The following is a 23,395-nucleotide window of genomic DNA, read 5'->3' as shown; positions in this document are numbered from 1 at the left end:
ACACAGCTCATATACATGCCAGTGCATACACACCCAAACACACACGCACCCGCCTCCCTGTACACACGAGCACACACACACACACACACACACACACACACACACACACACACACACACACAAGCGGCCCCGATTCTTCCCTCCCACCACCCATTCCCCGCTCTCCAAAGCCATCTGCACACACCTAGCTTTCCATCCCCTTTGTTTTTACTCTGGACTGTGATTAACTTTTTATTTTGGAAAATTACTTTATTTTATATAGATATATAGATATATAGATATGTATGTATGTATATATAAAAAGATTCCATTTTCATTTGTAAAATCTCATTTTTTCTCTTTTTCTCTTTTTTTTCCCCCTACAGAAAACGATGACGATGTTAAAGGAGAAAATAAGTTACATGACAGTTTCCAAAATGGTTCTCGCTTTCCACTGAAGATGGGCCACCGTTGGGTTGTAATGCACTCACGGTCCCTGCTTGTGCTTTACAAGAAGAGGGAATATAACTAGACTGGTTATTTTAGGTTAAAATAGCCAAGAGACAGACGCCTTCGCCTCAAAAATATTCTGAGACACATAAAAGTAGAAGGAAACCAGTCTCTTCAGTCACAAAATGTCGTACATCCGGCATATACTAGATTCAATTAATTTAATAAAATAGAATATACATAGAGATTCTGCACAAACGTATTGCTTTCTCCCAACAGCTCCTGGTGTCGGGAGCCTCGGCCACACTGGGCTTCTCCCTTTCTTTCTTCTCGGAGGCGGTGGTGCCAGGGCTGTGCTCTCTTCAGACTCCCTGGAAGTCCTGCTTGTGATCCCGCAGCCACTAAAGAAGGCAGGCGAAGCGCCTCGATGTGCATGTGGGACTTTTCAAGAAAGACTGCCCAGGAGGCGGAGCTAGGATCTGCACCCAGTAGAGAAAGGTGAGAGGGAGAGTGGGCGGGACTCAGGGGTCCAGGTCTGTTGGGTCAGAGGACAAACCAGACAGACTCAACGCATCTTTCTTTGGGGAGGGTGAGGCAGCCGAGCTGTCAAGGGGGCCAGAGGCCGAGGGATCCTTGGAGTCACTGGATGGCGCCCTCCTCCTGAGGCAGACACCAGGACTGCATGGGGGCCGAGAGCCCTGGATCTCCGGGGGGTCTATAGAGATACTGGGTGGGCTGAGTTTTTTCTTAGGCCGACTCCCAGGTCCCCCAAGAGGTTGTCCCCCTAGGCTTGAGGGGCTTGGACATAGGCGGGGTTGGGAGCCGCTGTCCAGGCAGCTGACCGCAATGGAGTGTCTCCTTTGTTCGTCTAGCCAGGACCCAGGCCTGCGCCGGCAGCTCTGGGCTTCTACACTGTAGCACTTCTTCAGGTCCCGTGGGGACAGGGGTTCCTCCTGGCTGCTGGGCAGGAGGTCTCCTGAAATCCAGCTCAGCTCTGTGTCCAGCTCTAAACTGCTTCTGGTCTCTGGAGGGTCCTTGGCCCAGCCGGGTTCCAGGCCTGGGCAAGCGGCCGGCCGGCGGATGTGCTTGGAGACCTTGCTCTGGCTGCCAGCTCGCTGCTGCACCTGGATGCTCGATCCGCCCCAGAAGGATGAGGATCGGGTCAGAGGGCAGGAGGGCCCACTCACCTCTGACAGCAGGTCTTCCCGGCTCCCCAAGCCTTGCACATCCAGGGAGTCAGTCCTTATTGCTGCCTGTAGGGAGTGGGTGCAGGGCTCAACCCAGGGATTTCTTTCCAACAAAGATTGTCTTCTATCCTTTCTGTCAGACTGGGTGTTCCAGAACCCCAGGAAGCTGCAGGACTACCGTATTAACTTCTCTTACTGAGAGAAGGGGGCCCTGAGCCCTCTGTGATCTGTGGTTCAGGCTTCCACCACTTCAACCACCAACCCTTTCTTTAGTTCTCTGTGCTCTGTTTCCCCAAATCCTGCAGGAGGAACTCTGCAGTCTTTGCTCCCCCCCCCCCCCCCGGGGTGGGGGAGCAGAAAGAATTCTGTTTCCTAAACGGCCCTTTTGTGCCTCTAGCCCTTTAGAGAAACCAAGGAAACAACTCCCTTGGCCTTGAATTCCCTTCCCAACAAGTGTCCCTCACTCTTCTGAGCACGGGTTTTGTGTGCCTGGCAATCCACTTCAAATAAAATTAACCCATGTCTCTTCTGGATTCCCTGCCACACAAGCACCTTGCAGCTATAACTTGCGGCTGCAGTGTTCTGGTGGCATGCATGCCGCCACTCTCAGACTGAGCCCAGACAGCAGGGACTGTGTCTCAGTGCCCAGTAGCTGGAGGCTGCCCAGTGAGAGGGTGCAGGATGAGGGGACCGTGCCTGCTCCCCAAGAGCATTGGGCTGAGCAGAGATTCATATAACTGTGCTCAGACGCCACAACACAAGGCACACAAGCCTCCCTAGGCTACATGAGCCACAGAAGGTGGACCCCTGCCTTGTGTCCCTGAATTTAGTTCAAAGTGTGAAGAAATGCGGGAAACTCTGAACCTGGGATTGGGAGCCTTGGTACCTGGGTACCACCTTCACTGGATGTCTGTTGCCCTGGAATCAACCGTCCCCCTGGACCCTAGGCCTCGTCAGTAAAACAAGGTATGTGCATGGGGTAGGAGGCAAACCCCAGCCACTTCCGCTTTATCCAGTATGCCATGTCCCCATGGCCTGGAGCCGTGGTGTCGTTGGTACACGTTCCACACTCGCTGGAAGAATGAAAGTGTCCACTCTGCTCACTACCAACAGCACAGGGGTTCCGATCCAGAGCCTTACCCCAGGGCCCAGGGCCCAGGGCAAGTCCTCCATACTTGCTTACCTGGCGCCTGAGCGGCCTCTGAGCCAGAGGAGAACGGCCTGGTGGGGGTAATTTAGGGATGGCACCCCAGATGGGGGCCCCATGAGGCTGGAGCAGATAGGGTGCATCTTTGGGAAGCTGTAGGATGCAGCTGGTGTCTGCTGGTTGGGAGTGAACAGACAAGATGGAGCCTGTGGGGAAGGGGCATGGAGGGGTGAGTAGGGAGGAATCTGTGAGGCCTCCTGTCCGACCTTCCTCCCCATCAGGGCCACTACCCCTCACTGCCCTGGGATGAAAGCTACTTCCTCCAGTCTGGGTATTTCCCTTCAGCTCAGGGTTTCCTCAAATTAAGGACCACTTCTTTTGTTGGTCTTAGGTAAGGTTGGGTCTCCCTGTGTGAGCTAAGCTAGTTTACCCCAGCCTTGGTACCTGACTGGGCTTTGGGGAGCCCCCAGCCCCTGTGTCCTAGGGATCTCTCAGCAATGCTCCCATTGCGGCACATGTAGCTGTCATTGGGCAGAGAGTGCGTCCGGCTGACACCAGCCTTCCTCACTGTCAGCAGGTCTGGGCCCAGGGGGCCTGGCACCTCCTCAGGGTGGGGTACCATCTGCAAAAGGATCAGGGGATGGGGTAAAGAGCATGCAGCTGGGTTTGATAAATGAGGAAAAGCTAGACAGCGGGAACTAAGCCCTCCTCCACCAGATCCACAGCCCTCTCCCCCCATCTACCCACACCCCCCTCGACACCCTCCTAGGCCAAGGTGATAGGCATGAGCGTGGGAGGAGATGGGGAGACATACAAGGAGTTTCTACATACAGGGAGGAAGGAGTGGAGAGGCCCCACCCTGAGAGCATGCTCACAGGATCCCCTGTGAGCCTCTGGGCTGGGGATGGCGAAGGGAAGGATAGTGAGGGATGAGAGAAGCGAGAGCAGCCCCCAGCACGGCTGGTAATCCTCTTAGAGAATTTGAAAGTTACCCCAGGGATCCACAGGGGGCAGGCCTGAGTCAGATTCATGCACAAGGGGCATGCCCCATAAGGGGCACCTAATCTCTGGCTCTTTAACCACACAGCCACTCTGGAGAGTGGAGGTGGGTAGCAAGGCCTGGGTACTGGGGACTCAGTACTCCCTCAGTGCACAGACTTGAGGTGGGAGTGGGTTTGGGAAACCTGTTTCAAAGAAAGGCAGTGATAGGCCCTGGACCCCAGAACAGGAAACCAAGGCCTGACCCAAGAGTCTCTCTCCCCCTTGGAACCCTTTACCCTGCACTACTCATTCCCAGTTCTCAGGGCTCTTCCTCTCACATGGGCTCAGCCAGCTCCAGCTCCAGTGGACATGGCTGTGCTGAGTATAGTCTGAGTCTTTCCCTCCTATTCTCAATCCCAGGGCCCACTTCTTCCACCCAGCACAACCTCTAGAGACCCTCCCAGCCTTTGCTCAAGGTCCTGCCTCAGCTGGACCAGCTCTCACAACAGAAGGCAAGTGAGAAGAGGAGGGGCTGCTCACTGTCAGAGGGACAGAGGGAAACTGAGGAAGGGCAGAAAGGTCAAAGTATCAAGAACCCCCCAGTGCTTGTGGAGGACAGAACACAAGGACACACAGGGCCAGCGAGAGGAGACAGGAACAGTCCCCAGCGGGGACGGGCATGGTGGTAGCAGCAGAGATGGGACTCTCACCCAGGACAACATGAGTCTCTTGAGGGAGAGGCAAGAGGAGGGAGGGGCAGGGAGGGAGGGCGGGCTGGCTGGTACAGGGCTCCAAACACAGAAACTGGCTCCCAAGCCACTTCTGTTTGGGCTGTCATTCCTGGAATAACCCTGTCACCACTGATGCCCCTGTAGCCCTCTGAGAAGGGCCTTGGTTTTATCTTATCTAATTCAAGGAAGAATCCATGCCAGCAAAGGCTGGGGCACTGCGTGCCCACAGGTGAGTGCCTCTGGGTAGGACCTGGGCACAGGGTAGGAAGAGGATCTGGAACCCTGCAGCCAGCCTAGCCCAGGCCGGGGGGAAGCAGCAAGGGATGTGTGCATGTACATTGCTCTCCAGGGCATTAAGTAAGAGTGTGTGAGTGTCATCAGGCAAAGAGTCATCCGTCAGAGCTAGAGAGCAGGACGGTTCAGACACAATCTCTGACGTCAGAGACAGAGCCTCCATCTCAGCTAGAGGGATCTAGACAGGAGAGAGATGAGCAGGCATGAGAAACCAGGACACATACACGTGGCACACTCGCAGCCCCCACTTCCCCTCTCCATAAAGCAGGGAGGAAGGTATCCCATTTTGCTCTCCACCCCTCGCCCAATAGACCCACAGCACCGCCCCCTCCCACCTCAACCCCCTGCTCTGATCAGAGAGTCTGCAGCAGGCACCAAAGAGACAGAGCAAACACTGGCAAAGCAAAGAGACCAAGAGACACAGAAACACATTCTAAAGATACCCCAGGCATCTTAGCAGCCCCCTCCCACACTACCACCACCCAGAGAGAGAGTGGCGGAGAGGGCTTCCACTCTCATAAAGATGATACCAAACAAAAAAAGAATGAAGAAAGGCCAGCAAAGCCCCGTCTCCTCTCTGCAGACAGAGCGGCATGGGGGTGGGGGTGGACGCACTGGGGACAATGCCGACAATCTGACGGCTGTTTTCTGCCTATTCTCTTCGCTTCCAAAAGCCTAGCAGGACTTGGCCTGCCCCCAGATTCCTGCTTCTCCCCTCATGGGCCCTCCTCCGCCTGCCTGCAACCTGCTCCCCCTCTCCAATGTGGGCCTTGAGAAGTGCTCTCTCTCCCAGCTAGCCTAAAGGGGGCGCACTGGGGCCACCACATCATCAGCCTGGCTCATCTAAGGAGAGTCAACATCTGCAGGATATGGGGGCTGAGTGGTGTTCAGGTGAGTGGGCTGTTCTGACCATTGTCCTAGGCCACCCTCCTCCCTCCACCTTTCCTGGGGACCTAGTTTAGAATGGGGGAGCCTGGGGAAGGGACCGACTGCATTCCTCTTCCCACTGACCATTCTAGGTCACTGCTGGGTCTTTATCATGTGAAAATCCCTGTCTATTTACTACCAGGCTACAGGCTCCTTAGGAACCTGGGCGTCTACCCCTTCTCCCAGTAGGGTTTGTGCCACCAGGCTCCAGCTGGAGTTGACACCCATCTCCTTAGTCCACTCTAGAGCTATCGTCCCTGACCTGGGGTAGGGGGGTGGAGGTCTTGAAGGAATACTGGGCCAAGGGAGGAGAGCGGGGCTGGGGGACCAAGACAACAACAGCTCAGGGTTTGCCGGACCCAAGAAAGGACACCCTAGGTGTGTAAGAAGGTGGGCTTTTGGTGAGAGAACCAAGCCTACTTCATGTTTATATTCCAGAATTCACTTATATTGCCTCAGGTCAGAAAACTGCCTACCACAGCCCTTATCACGTCCAGTGGGTTTTGTACTTACAAAGCCACCAGAGGAGGGAGGATGGGTACTGGACACTACAGAAGAAACAGACTGGGTAAAGCAGGTCCCTCTATGGATGCCACAGCCACTTGCACTAACCTCAGAGGCTCTTCTTGCCTGGACCTGGCACAGCCTCCTTTACCCCTAAAGTCCACTGTCCCTTCTCTTCTCTCTTCCAGGTTCTTCCCTCTCCAAGCTCGTCCTCCATCCTTCCTTCCCCCCTCAGAGTGTGATCTCAGCCTCTCTACCTTGCAGAGCCTGGAACACACGCACCCCTCCTGCCTCCTTCCAGATGTAGTGCTCGACTGTGGCCCTACACCTGCTCTTTCTCTAGCTACCCCATGGGCAGGCAATACCTCCAAGCACCCCAGAAGCACAGCACAGCATGGGACAGCTCGGCACGGTCAGAGGAAGTGGCACATGACAGGGCACAGTAACCTGTGGGTCGGAGCCGCCCGGGCTGGGGGCGGAAGGGAAGGCAGAGGGCTGACCCCCTGGGCCTGCCAGCTCGTCCATCAGCTTCAGCTCCCCCTCCAGGGAGCCCTGGATCAGCAGAGAGATGGTGTCAAACATCTGTCTGTCCTGGGAGGACCAGCCCATAAAGGGAGCCGGAGAGCCAGAGGGGCAGGGATCAGAGGGGCAACAGTGAGAAGTGTCAGGGGCAGGGGATTAGAGAGGGGCAGAAGGAGCGAGTGGAAGTGGAACCCACGTGACAGGCACACATGAACGCATGCGCGCACACACACATACACAACACACAGCAACAGAGAGGTGAGAAAGAAGAGCATAGGGGAGGAGGAAGGAGAGGTGGGGGATGAGGATGATCAGGGTCCACAGGGGAGGATGAAGAGAAGATGCAAGGATAGGGAGATGGAAGGGAGTCAGGAAGGTAAGAGAGTGGGGAGGGAAGAGGTTTGACAATCAGGTAAAGATAAAAAAGAAATAGAAAGGAAACAGAGAACTTAGCCTTGAGCTTCAAGCCTAGAATGGGAAGCCACACCAGGCTGGAGGAGCCACCACTTTGCTAGAGGGTGGCCGTATACAGTGAATATGGGTAACCATTCTAGGAAGGGGCAGGTGGCAGCTAGTCCCTCAACCTCGAGGAAAGAGGGTTGGGAGGATGGAGGAGAAGCCCTGGGGCCTGCCGGGCTCCTATGTACCCTCATTAAGCTGCTGTTTGCCCTGCCCTCCCTTTCCCTCTCCTGCCCCATGGCCCTTTTGAAGGGGCACCGTCGCTCACCGTGGGGTGCTCAAGGGAGAAGCCCGAGGCTGCTCCAATGTGGGCCATGGTGTGCGGAGCCCCAGGCTTAGGGCTGCCAGGGCTGTTGGCCCCGTCCACCCCAGGCCAGAGGAAGGGGCTGCCCAACGGAGAGTGGGGCTGCGGGCTGAGTGTCTTCATCTCCAGCTCCAGCTCCGCCTCCAGCTCCGCCTCCTCCTTGGCCTCTTTGTTGCTTTCTTCCAGGTGCTTCATCAGCACAGCTATGACCACGTTGACCAGCACGAACTGGGCCGTGAGCACAAAGGACACGAAGTAGATGGGTGAGATGACTGTGTTGTAGCAGGTGGACTCCTGGTCACAGTCCCGCAAGGTGTCCTGTGGGAAGTGTCAGGGGCAGAGGTGTGAGGGTGAGGAGGACAGAAGCTGGAGCTGTCCTGGAAAATCAGAGTGCTGAGGGAGAAGGACCTGGGTGGAAGGGTGTTTGACGCTACCGGAGCAAGTCCGAGTGAGTCAGAGGATGTCCTCAGAAGAGAGTCCAGAATGCCCTTCCACGTGCACCAAGGGGACACGTTTTTTTTTTTTTTTGCTTGTTTTTTGTTTTGTTTTGAGACAGGGTTTCTCTGTGGCTTTGGAGCATGTCTCTGGAACTAGCTCTTGTAGATCAGGCTCGTCTCAAACTCACAGAGATCCACCCGCCTCTGCCTCCCGATTGCTAGGGTTAAAGGCGTGTGCCACCGCCGCCCGGCAGGAACACACTTTTATTAATGACTAATACATCTTCTCAAAGAACCTTAGGTCAGAGACTGGGGTGACCTCCCTGTGTGGGCTCTCACCTTCATTATGCCATTCCAGTTGTCACCAGTAGAGACTCGGAAGAGGGTCAGAAAGGCCATACCAAAGTTCCTAAAGGTGGCATGCCGTCCCAAGCCCTCACAGGGGTGTGTCTCATCACACTCTGGGAGAAGAGGGTAAAGGAGAGAAGCCATTTTACTCCCAGGATTCCCCCCTTGCTCTCCAGCCCTGACTCCTCCACCATCCCCAATCTCAACTCACCCAGGTCTCCAAAGAGCTCCACACCCAGAGCTGCAAAGATGAAAAACAATAACATGAAGAGAAGTCCCAGGTTCCCCACCTGGAGAAGAGGAAAAGAAATGGAAAAGATGCTGCTGGCTCTCCAGTCAGCTTCCCTGAGCCCCCTGCCCTTTCGGAGGGCACCTCCTCCTCCCCAGGAGGACCCTTCCCTTCTGCCCACCCCACCTCCCAGCTACCTGGGGCAGGGCCTGCATCACCGTGTCCAGCAGCGCCCGCATGCCCACAGCCATCTTCAGCAGCTTCAGCACTGAGGAACAGGACAGTGTCAAGAACTGGCGCCCTCCGGGTCTCCCATCACTTCTCTGGGAGAGCCAGGCTGGGCTGTAGCTGGTGGGATGGTCCACCCATACCCAACCCACTCGTGCTGGACAAACCCCTATGGCGGGGGCTGGGGGAAAAAGCCCCTGGGAACCCATAGCCATTCCCATAACCGACTCTTTCCATCTCCCCCTGCAAGCCGGTTACTGTGGGAAGGCGGGCACAAGCGCTGAAAGCCCGACCTACCTCGGGCGATGCGGAGCACCCTCATGATACGGATGATAGTAGGGTTGATGGGCAGTGAAGCATTGACTTCAATCTCCTCCAGTGTGATGCCCATGATGGACAGGAGAACAATAGCCAGGTCCAGCTGGTTCCACCTGGAACATCGGGAATGCAGCTCTATGAGTGGGGGAAGGGGTAAGGGGTGCTGTGGGGGCTCAGAAAAGCAGAACAGAGGCGAACCTGTGCTTTTCCTTTTTGAATCATTATCTAACCTCTCCTTCCCACACACACACATGGTGTTGCTCAAACTGACCTCAAACTCAGCAATCCTTTGGTCTCAGCCTCCCACCATGCTGAGACTACTAGCCCGAGTCTCAGTCTCCCAGCATGTTGAGACTTCACCTGACTTTGTTTTCAGCATTGATATGTTTACTTTGCACCGAGCACTGTTTTAAGAGCTTTATATCCATACCACAACTCTGATATGGAGAGAGACAGTTCATGTTTCGGGCAATGCCCGAACTCACCCGTCACTAAGTAGAGGAACCAGGATTCGAAACCAACCCAGGCAGTCTGGTTCCAAACTCACAGTGATTTCTTGCAGTCAAAACCCTCTACGTCTTCCCTTGTCAGACCCCCGAATCCCTCCCTCCCATCCCTTAAGCCCTGGATCCGTGACCACCATCACTATCAGTCCAAGGGTGGCGGCTGGACTCACAGAGTTAAGAAAGGTCTTTAGGCTCAAAGCCTTCTGGGTGTTTCCCCAGGAGACACACCTCTATTTCCTCTCAGCTCTACCAGACCCCTCTCCTCTGTTACCTGTCCTGGAAGAAACGGCGGAAGCCAAAGGCCACAAGTTTGAAAACCGACTCCAAGACGAAGATGACAGTGAAGATGTAATTGCAGATCTTCAGAGCCTCGTCCAGGATCTGGCAGGAGCGGGGGCCACGTGCAGGGTTTCCTTAGGGCCAAGACTGAAGCCTGCCCCACCCTCCATCACTGTACCTCCCCAAGCGGGGAAGCAGGGTGAAGCTAAGGAAGCCTTCTTTCCCCATCTCCTACCATGACAGCCGACCACTGACTACTACCTCATGACAATTCATGGTGCTTAATCTCTCCTTGAGAGGTGGTGAGGAGCACATGAGACTATGCCGGAAGGCACAGAGCGTCAAGCCTGGAGAGAGGCTTGCATATTAATCAGTTTAACCTCCTACTTGTACAGATGGGGAAACTGAAGACTAGAAGGTAGACGAGAGGGATGGCTGGAAACAGAAGAGCTTGGGGGCTGAGTCTTTACTAGAATCTAAGTCTTGAGGGCCAACATCCATCTGTCTTCTTCACTGTCCAAGGCCCAGAGCCACACATGCTAAATGTTTGATAAAAATGTACTGGTCCCCCACTTCCTAGCTATGTGATCTTGGTCAAGACAATTAACCACTGGGCCTCAGTGTCTTCATCTATAAAACAAAGGGTATAGCTGCCTCCAAGGAGACTGCTGCAGGTACAAAGACCCACACACTGTTTCCAACACGTGCCGGGCACATGGAATTCAGGTTGTTGCCTCATCTGGGGAGGTTCCAAGGCTGCTGGCCCATCACTTGTTCTTACCTGGGGCTGCTGGTAATGTTCCATGGCCATAGTGACCACATTCAGCCCGATGACACCGGTGATGAAGAGGTCCAAGTAATGGCTGGTACACAGGTGGTGGACTAGAAGCCGGAAGCGTGAGTAGTCTGAGTAGTAAGGCTTGCTCTGGGCTTCTGGTGGGGGGGGGGGGCAGGAAGGAGAGTAGAACAAACATCAGGCCCTGCCCCCCACACCCCTCCACCCACAGCCCCTCCCTGCCGCCAGCCTCTACCGCCAGTGCTGAAACATTCCATGTCACCAGCATCCCAATGGCGCCCCCCACCCCCACCCTGCCACCGCGGTGCCCTTTGCAGGAGACAGGCTGTTTTGGCCTGTCCCCAGTCAAGCATCTGTTCTACTGCCTGCAGTCAGAGGTGAATGGGATAGGGACATGCAGAGCCCCTCCCCTACATTAGATACTGGGTGAGCCCCTATCCTAGGGCAGCCTCTAAATTGTGCCAGTTCCTTATAACACCTTTGATTCCATGTTCAGTAGCAAGGTGGATCGATAAGATGAAAGATCCCATCTAATCGGGCTCAGAGGGAGCTCTAGCCACAGAAGCGAGGCTGCGATGCCTTCTCCAAGCTCAGCCTCTGGGGCCCGCCGAAGGGATTACATGGATCTGGGATTTGTGATAGGACCAGAGATTGGAAATTGGACATCTTGGCTGCCTGCTGACCTACCACAGGGCCCCCAGAGGACAATGGCTCAGACTTCCCACAGCCTCGTGTGGGGAGGGTAAAGGGGAGGCCCAGGGCTCTGCTCTGTCCCAGACTCAAGCTGGGAGGGTGCCACCCACAGACTCACCCAGTTTCTAATGAGGCAGTACCCAGTCTACCCTGGGTATTGGGGTGGCCTGACACTGCAGGCTGGGCTGAAGCGCTGTCTGAGATCTGTCACAGGCACAGGGTTACTCTTGTAATTAGCCGACCCCTTAGAGAAGTCACAGTGTTGGGGGTTATCCTGTCGAGCAGGCCAGAGAAATCTGGGGGCAGATTTCAGAGGGCCCTCCCCCAGGTGCTGAAGTAAGGGCCAGGCCAAGGTGGGGACAGGCTATCTGGAAATGTGCCAACATATAGGTCTCACAGGAAGACACACAGAGGGAAGAGAGCCCTCTCCTGGGAAAGCATGGCCCGCCTCAGGTCCCAGACAGCCCTTCCCCTCTTAGGAGGTCTTGGCAGAAGCCAGTCAGCGGGGGGGGGGGGCCTACAGAGGCCCATGCCAGTAACCAGCTGGCTTAGGGGTGGCAGAAAGCTTTGGGCCCAGGCCAGCTCAAATACAACTATCTTTTTCCCATGCAGAGGATTCCTTCACAGAGAGTTAAACTGAGGCAGGGAGTGGCTTGGGGGCGAGTTCCCACCAAAAGCCAAAGGAAGAAGCGTGCCCAGAAGTGGCAGGTTTGGGTTTGCGAACCACTCTGCAAGCCCTTTCGACCCGACTCCACATCGGCCTTGAGGTGTGGATAACCTGGGGCAATAGGGGCACAGACCCCAAAAGGCCAGGTGCACATCAGAGGTACATCAACCCATCTCTTTGTTTTCAGAGATGGGCCAGTCAAGTGTGACTTTGCTCTGGCGGCCCTCCTGACACCCAAGAGTATAGGGAGTGGAAAGGCCCGAGGCAGGGGCTCCATGAGACCACAGGTCATCCACACCCGATAGTGGAGGGTGGTTGGGCCAGCCAGGGCCTCTTTCTTTCTTCCTTCCTTCCTTCCTTCAGTACCATGAGAACCAGAGGGCGCTAGTCACCCTATGTTGCTTTAGCAGCCGGAACTCTTTCTCTGCATTAATCTCCATAAATGCCGAGCACACCCGATCCCATTATGCTAAAATATGAATGGAGAATTAACTAAAATGTTTGAGTACAATTAGGTTAAAAGAAGCGGCTCCTTATTAGCCCCATTATTAGTCGAGACAATGTCGAGGGGAGGCTGGAAGGGAGAAGTCCCCTTGTCCTCTGGTACCCCAGCCTGACTATTGCAAGCTCACCAGGGCCAAATAGAGGTATCACTAACATCCATGCCTTCCAGCCTTGCTTCAGGAGCCTGAGTGGTATGGGGGGGGCTGCATTCATCCAGGGACCCTCCAAGCAACTAGGCGGGAGGGGGGGGCTAGGGGACAGGGAATGACTGAGGCAGGACATCTGTTCATGGCCACAGGTCCTAAATACCCTTCTACCTGAGCCCCCAGCCGTGATCAGCAGGCATCCAGGAAATCCTCCATTAGCACACAAGTCAAAAGAGCATCGAGCCAACTAGAGTGGCCTGTCCTCCTCCAGCAGCCCCTCCCTCTACCGTCCAGAGAGACCCAGAGAATAGGTGGCCCAGCACCAGGATGAGACAGCAAGACCCCAGCCTCCAGCCTGACCTCTCCGCCTCTGGCTGGTATCAACTGCCATGGGCGGAATTGGGCTCAGAGTGAAACAGCGGGAAAAGAGCACCAGGTCCCTAGGGAGGTCCAGGGGCATTTGAGGAGAGTGGAGGGGCCTGTGAGTGACAGCAATGGGCACAGTGAGTTAGTAGAGGTCACGGGGAGCTCAAGGCACAGCCAGGGTGACGGGCTTGCCAAGGACAGTGGTAGGGGATAAATAGGCTTTTAGTAGGGATATAGGCCTATCTCCCACAACAAAAGCCATGCTGCTGTGGGTCCTGGCCTGGTGGGAAGAAGAGAGGATGAGTGGGGATGGAGGCTAGAGGTGGCTGAGGTAGAAGCTGGTGCTGGAGGCCAAGGTTCACAGGGCTGGTCTTGTCACCCAGAAACCCCCTCTCTCTCCTTTCAGATCTAAGTGTCTGTTTAGGCCCAGTGTCTCCATAATCCAATTTTCCCTTTCACCTTTCCCTGGGCACGTGATATTTTCTGCTGGCTTCAGCAGAAGGGTGGGTGAAGATATTTTAGCAGAAAATGGGTTCATATGTTGGACCCCCAGAAATCCCAGGCTAGAGACTTCACCCTTGTCATTGTGGTAGGTAGGCTGGCATACCAGCACCCCAGCATCTGAGAGTCTATTAGAAATTCAAGGCCAAGATCCCTGTGGGAGGAGACCTTTAGGGTGCGTCTCTGGAAGCCCTGTCCTGTTTCTCCATGTAAGTCTTATATTGAAGTTTGGCAGGCTCTGGTCTAGACTCTGATGGACCCCAGGCCCTGAGAAGAGGGATGTAAGATGTTAAGAGGCCCTATTCAGAGTCTAGGTTGTTGCTACAACCCAAGAGACCAATGCACATGCCAGCTGGAGCAAGCCGGGGCTCCTGGATAGGAGGGCAGGATGTCAGTGTGTGCTGTGGCGCAGGAATGGTGTGCTTCGACAGGTGTGCCTACACATGCTGATTAACGGGGCAGTCCCCTGGGAGTGGAGCCTCAGTGGGCCAGCCCTGTGATAGGATGGTGTTTAGGGTAAAGGTGAGCATGTGTATTCTTCAGTTTCCACACCAACCTGCTACCCAACACCTCAGAAGAGTTAAGCTGAAGACCGCTTCCTCCTGCCTTCCCCACATCCCCTACCATATCAGAAATTCGGAAAACAATTCAACATGGAGTCACGGGGATCCTAGCAATAGAGGCACAAACCAGCCAGAGACTCCTGAGCCCCCAGAGGGACGCTAGCCAATGTCAAACACCATAGCTCAGGACCATAGCAACGGGAGATGATGACCTGCGGAGGCTCAGAAGGCCCCACAGCCCATTCCCCCGGGGGATGGTGCCCGCTTGAGGAATGATATCGTCAGCGGTTCCCAGGCTGAAAACCCAAGCCCTCGGCAACAGAGAAAGCAACCATGTGGGGACCTTTCATTCTCAATAAAATTTCTCAAGGCTTAAAGGAAATCATACTTTCGCTCATGTGAAGACCCCATAGAGTAATTTAACGGCAAAACAGTTCTCTTCACCATCATTAGGTGTGTGACCTTCTGCAGCTCAGAAGCTCTGATCAGCAATTAAATGTGCCTTTGATTAGTAAAAATAGTGAAACAAAAGCCGTTATCCACGTGCTCCCGACTTCAGACAGTCTTCCAAACTGCAGAATCTGTGGGAGGAGGCCAGAAGGGGAATCCTGGGATAAACAGCTTGGGAACCACCAGGTGGAGACGTCAGGGGATGTGATGAGGCCCAAAGCCCTTGCCATAGACTCTGATCCTCCCAACCTCCATCTGGGACCAGTATACGGGGGGGATTAAGAGACAGAGTCGGGCACAGGGTGAGGGGCAGGCACTGGGGAGTCTTCCCAGAGACACACACAGCTTTTGGAGGTAGGGACTCAACTTGTTCTCAAACCTCTGGCTTTTGGGGGAGAAGCTTGTAGCTAAGGCACTCTTTCAGCTCCCAGTTCCTGGTGTTTATAGCGACGATGTGGCCACTGTGATTACTTGACTATTAATGAGTTGGTTCAATTATTCATTGCGACATTTTTTTAAAACAAATCCTTCCCCTCCCTGTTCCTCTCATCCTCTTCCTTGGATCAAAGACTCCCCTTCAGACAAGAGAAGGCAGAGAGATTTGCAGCTTAATAATCAAAAGGTTGAGGACAGGAGAACAGGGAGGTGGTACAGAATCCCGGGGCCTCTTCAGAAGACCCGGACCCTCCAAGAACTGTGAAGCCAGAGGGGGCCAGGCCCACCTCACTTCCATCCAGCTTAGCATGGGCCTGGGGTGGGGGGAATGGGGTGGTGGATGACGACGCAGACCCGACGCTTCGGACTCTGCCCTCTTGGGGGCCCCAAGGACCCTCAGCCCTTCACCCCTAGAGGATAGAATCAATGAGCCACGGAGAGGGAGCAAAGAGCACGTCCCCACACGCATGAACCCACACCCCAGACGCAGTACCTGACGCAGCGCTGGCTGAGCTGCCGGAAGCAATTACATCGTCCAACATTAGATCTAAAAGAACGAAACACGACATTGGTCATTGACCGGACCAGGTGCGCTGGGCCAGGTGCGCTGGACCAGGTGTGCTGGACCAGGTGCGCTGGGCAGGGCCCTCGGCAGCCCACTCCCCCTCAGCTCCAACCCTCATTCTGCCTACAAATAGGGTCTACTGAGCAATAGCCATCGCTTCTGACTGCCCAACCCCAGACTCAGGCACATGAAGAGGACAAATGTTTTATCCGACTCTCCAGGGTGGCAGGGGTGGGAAGGTACTGGAAGGGAGCAGGCAGATTACCATCAGAACAGACGTGTCCACTCCCACCCCCGCTGTGGTCTCAGCTGTACCTGAACAGCTACAGACCCCAGAAGTGGAGACAGCTGGTCAGGCAGGGGCCATAGTGCCTCCTGCCAAAACAATCCATCTGCAGAGGCCGTGTTGAGGCATCTCACTGCAAGGGGTGTGCATTGGGTGGAGCAGAAGTGGGAGCGTGGCCCTGGGACAGGGTACCTGCTCAGCTCTAGAATCTACAGGAAAGCCAAGGCCAGACCCCAACCCAGAGCTGGGTAGAGGGGGGCCTCTGAAGGGTGATAGGTGGATGTGAGAGAAAGGGAGCTGCACCTGCTCATGGCCACCTGGAGGCCAGAGTCCCCCTCCACATCCTCCTGGAGCATCTCTGGCTCCATCCCACTCATCCTTTCCTGTAACTCGGCACTCTCCCCTTCCTCCAAGCACCTGCCGCAGGCAGCAGGAGATGCAGCTGAGGGCACAAGCGGGCAGAGGTACTGAGCCCCTGACTCATTTATTTGGTGGTACTCACATTTCCACACACCAAAGGGAAACTCAGAGCGCGGCACACATCTGATCGGCGGAAGGCAGACGGTTTGTGAGCGGGTGGAGGAGAGGGAAACCCACAGACCAAACAGGGAGAGACACAGGGAGACACACAAAGGCTTTGAAACCCACACACAGAGACACGTGGAAGGACGTGGGCTGTGACTGAGAGGCATCGAGATGACAGAGCACCAGACAGACAGGAGCCCCGAATGGGAGCCAGGTGCACACACACCTGCACACACGCCGGAAACAAAGCAGCTACAGAGCTGCTCACCTCCCTTCCCAACTCTGTGTATCTTTCCCATGTGTCTCAGCCCGTCCACGGCAAAGCTTGAAGGTGAGAGGCATGAAGCCTCACCTGCCCCGTGCAAGAGATGCTGGGAGCACAGGTCAGGGCCTGGAGGTGGTCTTGGGCCAAAGAGTGGTCATTTAGCTTTCCTATGAGTTTAAATCTTTCCAGATACGAGAGAAGCCTCTTTTCCTGTCCTTTGATTTTCTCCTTCTCACCCTTCCTTTCTTTGTTTGACTTTTTGAGACAGGGTTTCACTGTTTAGCCCAAGCTGGCCTTAAACTCACTGTGGAGCCCAGACTAGTTTTGAACCTGTGATCCTTCTGTCTCTGCTTCCTGGGTGTTCTGATCACAGACTTGTGCTACCACGCCTGGCTTTTCTTTTCTTTCTTCTTTGGCAAGAAAACTACCAACCATCAAGGAGCCAGGCATTTTTTGTTGGAGAAAAGGAAAAGGCTATGGTTCTAAAGTTCATTCTCAACCATCAGCTTTTTGCAGGTTCACTTGAGCCCTGGCTGAGCAGCTAGGACTCTAGGACTCTGAGAAAGTACAGGGGTTAGAACACTTTCCGGGCAAGCCTGTGTTGATCTGAGTCGACACCTATGCTAATCCCTAGGTCACTGGACACCACTACAGGGAGGTGTAATGTCAGGTCAGGGGGATGTCCTTCCTCTGAGAGACAACTGAGATGCTGAGTGTCAATTTCTCCCTGGCATCCTCCGGGGAGTATGAGGCTGAGACCGAGGGAGCCTCCAGGGGGGACAGCTCCTTCCCCATGGAGCTGACCCGGGTCTGCTTCATGCAGGCTCTAAAGGCGGACATGCTGTCGGGGAAAGGAGATGAGGAGGGGGGCAGGAACACTTCTCCCAGCCCCCGACCCCAGCTCCCAAACCCCTGCAGTCGCAAGGCCAAGGTCAAGCATGACCCAGAGAGACGTGGAAAGACTACCGACCGGCCATCTGCTTCTCCTTACTCCTTCTCTTTTTCTCCAGCCTCCGGAGCCGCTTCTCCTCCCGGCGCCGTGCCTCCTCCTCCTCCTGGTGCTGCCGACACTTGTGAAAGTTCTCCACCACCACTCCCACAAACATGTTCAGGACAAAGAAGGCCACGATGAGCAGAAACGAGATGAAGTACAGCAGCATCCAGGGGTTGTGGTTCATAATGGGCTGGTGGGGAGCAGGAAGGCTATGTGGTCACCTCAGCCTGACGGGGAGGCCATCTCAGGCGCTGCCCACCTTGGCTGGACTTGTACAGAGTTAAATAGCTTCAGGGATCTGACAGGTGAATGGCTGGTGTGAGCTGGCACCAGGCAAGGATGGCTATTCTCTAGCTAGTAGCTGTTTCTTTGTTCCTGCTGACTCCTGGCCTGAGGGAATGGGAGCCCCATGTTCTCAGACCTTCAGGCTTCTCATGCCAAATTTACCAATTTTTAACTCTTCGGCCATCATTTGGAAAAAAAAAATTAAACTTATTGTAGGCTCACAGATGCAGCCCCGCAGTAAGCTGCAGCATGTTATTCTGACCCATGTTCGCCTGGTTACCCTTGGCAACCAGCCCAGGCTGAATGACCTGAACCCAGAAACGGTCTTTCTCATCCCCACCTTACCTGCTGGTCCACACCCACAGCATCCAGCCCATCATACATGATGTCAACCCAACCATCCTTGGAGGCCAGCACAAACAGAGACATCAGAGCCTGTTGGATGGAGGGATAGGAGAGGAAATGACAGACTGTTTGAAACCTAGAATGTGTGGCCAGACTACCCACCACAGACCACCAAAGCACCTCCTGGAAATATCTTGGGATCCCTTTTCCAAGTCCCAGGAGAACACTCTGTCCTGGGTCCCATGGTTGGTCAGAAGCTATGAGAGATAACTAAGTCTCTGGCCTCATCTAAAGTGGAGGCTCCTAAGGCCCTCAGAGTCTGGAAACCAAAACAAATCAGGAAGAACCAGCCACTTCATTTTCTTTTTGTGCAGTAATAGGAATCAAACCCACGTTCCCAAGAATGGTAGGCAAATGTACCACCCTGGGCTGCCCCAGCCTGTCTACGTCACTGTCTATGTATCTGTTTCCATGAATGGGGAGGAAAAGGGATCTTCTGAAAAAATAAACCCTGACGAGGCAAGCAAACACACATTTCATAAATTATACATTACAAATCCCAAGAAAACAGCAGGGTGAACTCTTTTCCAGATGGGAAATTGGAGGTCTCCATAGGTCAGCTGCCCAAAGCTGACCAAGATGGTGCCAGGGTTCATATCAAATTTAACTTGCTCTCAACCTCACATGTGTTCTCTGCTCTACCATGAGACCTGCGACCCTGGGCCAGCCCCCTACCTTCTCTGAGCCTCCATTCCTCCATCTTTGGCAAGCTACAGGCCTTTGTGGTCTGTTCACTGGGGTGTGCCGGTCCACTAGCTCTGGGACACAGTGGCAGTGAGCCAGCTGAAGGCCAGACTCTGTGGTTGCCCACTCTGGCTGACTTGGCACACATTGCTCAGGATGGATGTGTCCTGTCCTCCTCCCCACAGGATCCTCCTCATACCAAACCTATCACTCACCTGGCCCAGGTTGTCAAAGTTGTACTTGTGCCGGACCCATCGGTAACTGGCCTCAGCACAGTCTGATTTGTTGGTGATGTTCCTGGTGTCCTCACCCTGACACACGAAGAACTTCCCCTTGAAGAGCTGGACACACACATGTGGGAGAAAGAGAGTGAGCCCGGGGCTCCCAACCCTACCATAGCTCTGAGTCCAAGGATGTAACATGCCCTGAGTGACAGGACTGTTCACCTCTGGGGTCAGTCAGAAACCCTGACAGGAAGCTCCCCTGTAGGTGCCCTCTTTCTTTTCCCAGGGAAGAAGGACAACGTGGAAAGAGAGAGTTAGCCATTACCCTTCTACCAAGAGCAGTGGTGCTCTGAATTGGGGGGGGTGTCCAAAGTCACCCAAGAACAATGCTCTACCCAGACTTATTGGATCAGCTATGCTACAGTGGGCTCCATAATCTTTTAACAAGAAGCCTGGGTGATTCTGATGGATGCTCAAGTTTGAGGGGCCATGCTGAGCTAGGGCATTTAGCTCTCATAGTAACTATGAGGTGCGTAGGTTATGAGCCCCACTTTAGAGAGAGAAAAACTGAGGCTCAGAGACCTTCACTCACTCACTAAGACCATAGCAGCAGAAAAGGTCTTACATCTGGGTCTGCCTAGAAAGCTTATTCTTGCTTCAGAATAGCCCAGGCCATGCCTGCTGGGGTATTAGGGAAGGGATTTGAAAGACAGGAGAATCAGGGGCCTGAGGGAACCATTCAGGGCAAACATAAACCCATGGGATTGAATTCAACAATGGCTCACTCTCCCAAACCAAGGGAAGTGGGAAAGGGGTGGGCCCCAGACCACATGTGGGATGGGGGTGGGTTAGAGAGGCTCTGCACAGCCTTGGTAAATGTAGCCTGGTCCTTGGGGCTAGAGAATTTCTAGGAAATCAAGGAACAGCCCCTCCCCAGAGCACAGAGGGCATTCTAGAAGCAGAAGGAGAAGGGAGGGGAGAGTAGCTGCAGTCACCCAGGACTTCCCACACTGCCCAACAGTCAGCTGTCTACCCTGCAGCTGGAGTGGGGACACTAGCAGATGAAGATGGGCTGAGGGGCTCCCCCAGTTCCCTGAGGTGTCTGCTGAACCCTGCAGGCTGCTATGGCTCTTTTTCCTTCAGAGCTAAGTTCCTTCTCTGGGCCAGAAGCCAGGTTTCTCAGGCAGCCCCCACTTCCTGCCTTGTCTAGGGTCTACACCCGCCTGCCTGCCAGCACTCGGTTAACCTGGCCCAGCTGTCTGGGCCCTGGATCCCCAGACCTGGCACTCAGCCCACCCTGCTCAGAGAAGCAAAGAAAGCGGGAGATCCTGGAGCAGACCGACATGTGTGATCAAGACACAGGGGGTAGGGACAACAGGCTACAGTTACCAATGGGCCTGAAGCTTCTGTGAAACTGGGTCCTTTGGAGGGGGTTCACCCTAAGGGGTCCCAGTTTTCCGTAAAACTCCCATCAGGCAAAGGGGCCTGAAGCCTAGGCCACAGAATAAATGGGATGCTTTATTTTTTATTTGAAACAATGGTAGCAGTAGCATGACCCAGGACCAACAGGAGAGGAGGAACTCCCCAGGCTCTCCCGACAGACTCCCCAAGCCACCCATCCCTGCACACCTGCACCCCCAGAATGCCAAAAATGATGAAGAAGGCACAGCAGATGACCACAATGTTGCCGATGGGCTTGAGAGAGGACATCAGCGTCTCTACCACCAGCTTCAGCCCCTGGGCCCGGCTGATGACCCTGGAGAACAGAGGAGGGGTGGTGGATGCTTAAACACTCCCTGCTAGGACCCCTCTTCCCACCCTAACCTTAGCTTGCTGTCTATCCACTCTGCCTTCCCGCCATGCCATGTGAAAGTCCCCTTTTCACAGAGCCCCCACCACGAGGACTTCCCCCCTCTGCAGTCTCCAAACAGGCACCCACAGCGTCCATGGCTCCACCTCCACTCTCAGGCTAGCAAGTGTATTTCCTGATCAGGCTGGAAGTGGAGAAGACTCAACAGGAGGGAGACAATACCCAGAGATGCAGTGTGACTAGGTGGGGGTGATGACAACCAGGAGCCTGTAGTAGGGGCATGCAGGGAGGTACAGGGGAGAGGAGATGATGGGTACAGACAGAGAAAGAGCGCCATGGGTGTGGCATCATCCCCACTCAGGAGAAATTCTGAGTTAGGAGGTTGGGGCCGCCTGGCTGGGGAAGGAAGATCCCCTGCTGGAAGAGTTAGCAGGGATGACTCCTGAGGGGGCAGAAGGTAAGAAAAGACAGTAGAAAGATGTGTCACTCACAGGGAAGGCAAGAACATCACCCTGAAGGGACTCGAAGGCAAAGCTTCAACTGGAGGCCATGGGGTAGGGGTGGGGTTATGATCTTTTATATAGAGCTGACTTGTACAGATGTGTGTGCCACACTGGAAAGGGGTGTGCAGAACTCACAGTGGCTATGAACCTGTGTGCTGCACTGGAAAGGGGTGTGCAGAACTCACAGTGGCTATGAACCTGTGTGCTGCACTGGAAAGGGGTGTGCAGAACTCACAGTGGCTATGAACCTGTGTGCTGCACTGGAAAGGGGTGTGCAGAACTCACAGTGGCTATGAACCTGTGTGCTGCACTGGAAAGGGGTGTGCAGAACTCACAGTGGCTATGAACCTGTGTGCTGCACTGGAAAGGGGTGTGCAGAACTCACAGTGGCTATGAACCTGTGTGCTGCACTGGAAAGGGGTGTGGCAGAACTCACAGTGGCTATGAACCTGTGTGCTGCACTGGAAAGGGGTGTGCAGAACTCACAGTGGCTATGAACCTGTGTGCTGCACTGGAAAGGGGTGTGCAGAACTCACAGTGGCTGTGGACCTTGTGTGCTGCACTGGAAAGGGGTGTGCAGAACTCACAGTGGCTATGAACCTGTGTGCTGCACTGGAAAGGGGTGTGCAGAACTCACAGTGGCTATGAACCTGTGTGCTGCACTGGAAAGGGGTGTGCAGAACTCACAGTGGCTATGAACCTGTGTGCTGCACTGGAAAGGGGTGTGCAGAACTCACAGTGGCTGTGGACCTTGTGTGCTGCACTGGAAAGGAGTGTGCAGAACTCACAGTGGCTATGAACCTGTGCGCTGCACTGGAAAAGGGTGTGCAGAACTCACAGTGGCTATGGACTTTGGAGGGAAATGACCAGAACAGTGACTTGAGTGTTGTCTGGAGTAGAATACAGAACCTGTGGGATCATAGCCAGGAGGTAGAGTTTTGTTCCCTTGTGGGGGTGTTGGTTAGGAAAGGTGGGGGAGTCACCTGAGTGGACGTAGGGTCCGTAGCAGCCGTAGCACCCTCAGCATGCCAAGGATCTTGGTGCCACTGTCGGAGACCATGGATACCAGGATGTCGATGACAGAGATGAGCACCAGCAAGCCATCCAGCACATTCCAGCTGCTGCGCAGGTAGGCCTGCTCCCCAAAGCACCAGCCGAGTGCCACCACCTGGGGACCACCACCACATCATTGGCACTAGCCACTCTCCCTGCAATCCCCAGCCTTGCCCTCCACCGTGGCCATCCTTCCTACCCACTCCCTACAAGTTCTATTAACCCCACATCCACTGGAGATCCGAGGGCCTGAACCAGTGCTACCCACCCCCCTCACCTTCACTGTCATCTCAGCCAGAAAGACCGCGGTGAAGATGTAGTTGGAGAGAGTCAGGAAGATTCGTTCCTGCAGGAGAGAGAAGGCGGGAACCACCCATCAGGAGGCCCACCCGTGAGCCAGATCTGCTCTGCATGAAGAAATCAAAACAGCTCCAGAGACTTGATACTTCACAGTGTCACCTCCAGCCTCACTTGTGGCTCTGAGGAAAGTTTTGCCCTGCCCAGAACAGAAGAACCTCTGCTGTGTGCTGTAGAGGGGATAGGCTGCGATCTGAATCCCCAGTTCCTTGATTTCTTTCTTGAAACTGGAGCAGGATTTAACTGGATCTCCAACCCTGCCAGCCATTCTACCCAACACACTTGCTTTCCTGCTGTGAGCCCCAGAAATGGTGCAGCGGGCAGGCTGGGATGCTTGGGCACAGACTGTGCTATCCTAGGTACTACGTTTATGCCTATGCCGGGCATTGCTGGTGGTGACCCAGTGCCCTGGCGTTTATGGGCTGAAGTCAGCCCTTATGGCTGAGGGGGAAGCTTGAGGGGTGGCCAACAGTACTAAGCATGTGTGT

General features: G+C 54.6%; 1 protein-coding gene across 29 annotated transcripts in view; it reads right to left on the bottom strand.

Moving 5' to 3' along the window:
* Positions 1–950: 950 nt before the first annotated feature.
* Positions 951–23,395, bottom strand: part of Cacna1g (calcium voltage-gated channel subunit alpha1 G) — a 64,302-nt gene continuing 41,857 nt past the window's right edge. For 3 of the 29 annotated variants that reach the window (XM_038324887.1, XM_038324893.1, XM_038324901.1), the window contains 17 exons: positions 22,828–22,896; positions 22,481–22,665; positions 20,814–20,940; positions 19,176–19,301; positions 18,217–18,306; positions 17,584–17,776; positions 15,445–15,498; positions 10,612–10,763; positions 9,823–9,932; positions 9,025–9,158; positions 8,697–8,767; positions 8,482–8,560; positions 8,262–8,383; positions 7,450–7,803; positions 3,208–3,385; positions 2,800–2,969; positions 951–1,682 (listed from right to left, as the gene is read on the bottom strand). In XM_038324887.1, coding sequence (XP_038180815.1) covers positions 951–1,682; positions 2,800–2,969; positions 3,208–3,385; positions 7,450–7,803; positions 8,262–8,383; positions 8,482–8,560; positions 8,697–8,767; positions 9,025–9,158; positions 9,823–9,932; positions 10,612–10,763; positions 15,445–15,498; positions 17,584–17,776; positions 18,217–18,306; positions 19,176–19,301; positions 20,814–20,940; positions 22,481–22,665; positions 22,828–22,896 — 2,946 coding nt within the window. Of the gene's footprint in view, positions 1,683–2,799; positions 2,970–3,207; positions 3,386–4,812; positions 4,948–6,647; positions 6,792–7,449; positions 7,804–8,261; positions 8,384–8,481; positions 8,561–8,696; positions 8,768–9,024; positions 9,159–9,822; positions 9,933–10,611; positions 10,764–15,444; positions 15,499–17,562; positions 17,777–18,216; positions 18,307–19,175; positions 19,302–20,813; positions 20,941–22,480; positions 22,666–22,827; positions 22,897–23,395 lie in introns of all 29 variants that reach the window. The other 26 variants (XM_038324878.1, XM_038324879.1, XM_038324886.1 and 23 more) reach the window with 20 other exon arrangements.

The sequence above is a fragment of the Arvicola amphibius genome, chromosome 4 (assembly GCF_903992535.2).
Source record: "Arvicola amphibius chromosome 4, mArvAmp1.2, whole genome shotgun sequence".
Lineage (NCBI taxonomy): Eukaryota > Metazoa > Chordata > Mammalia > Rodentia > Cricetidae > Arvicola > Arvicola amphibius.
Note: the sequence above shows the minus strand (reverse complement) of the source record. Positions and strands in the feature narration are given on the sequence as shown.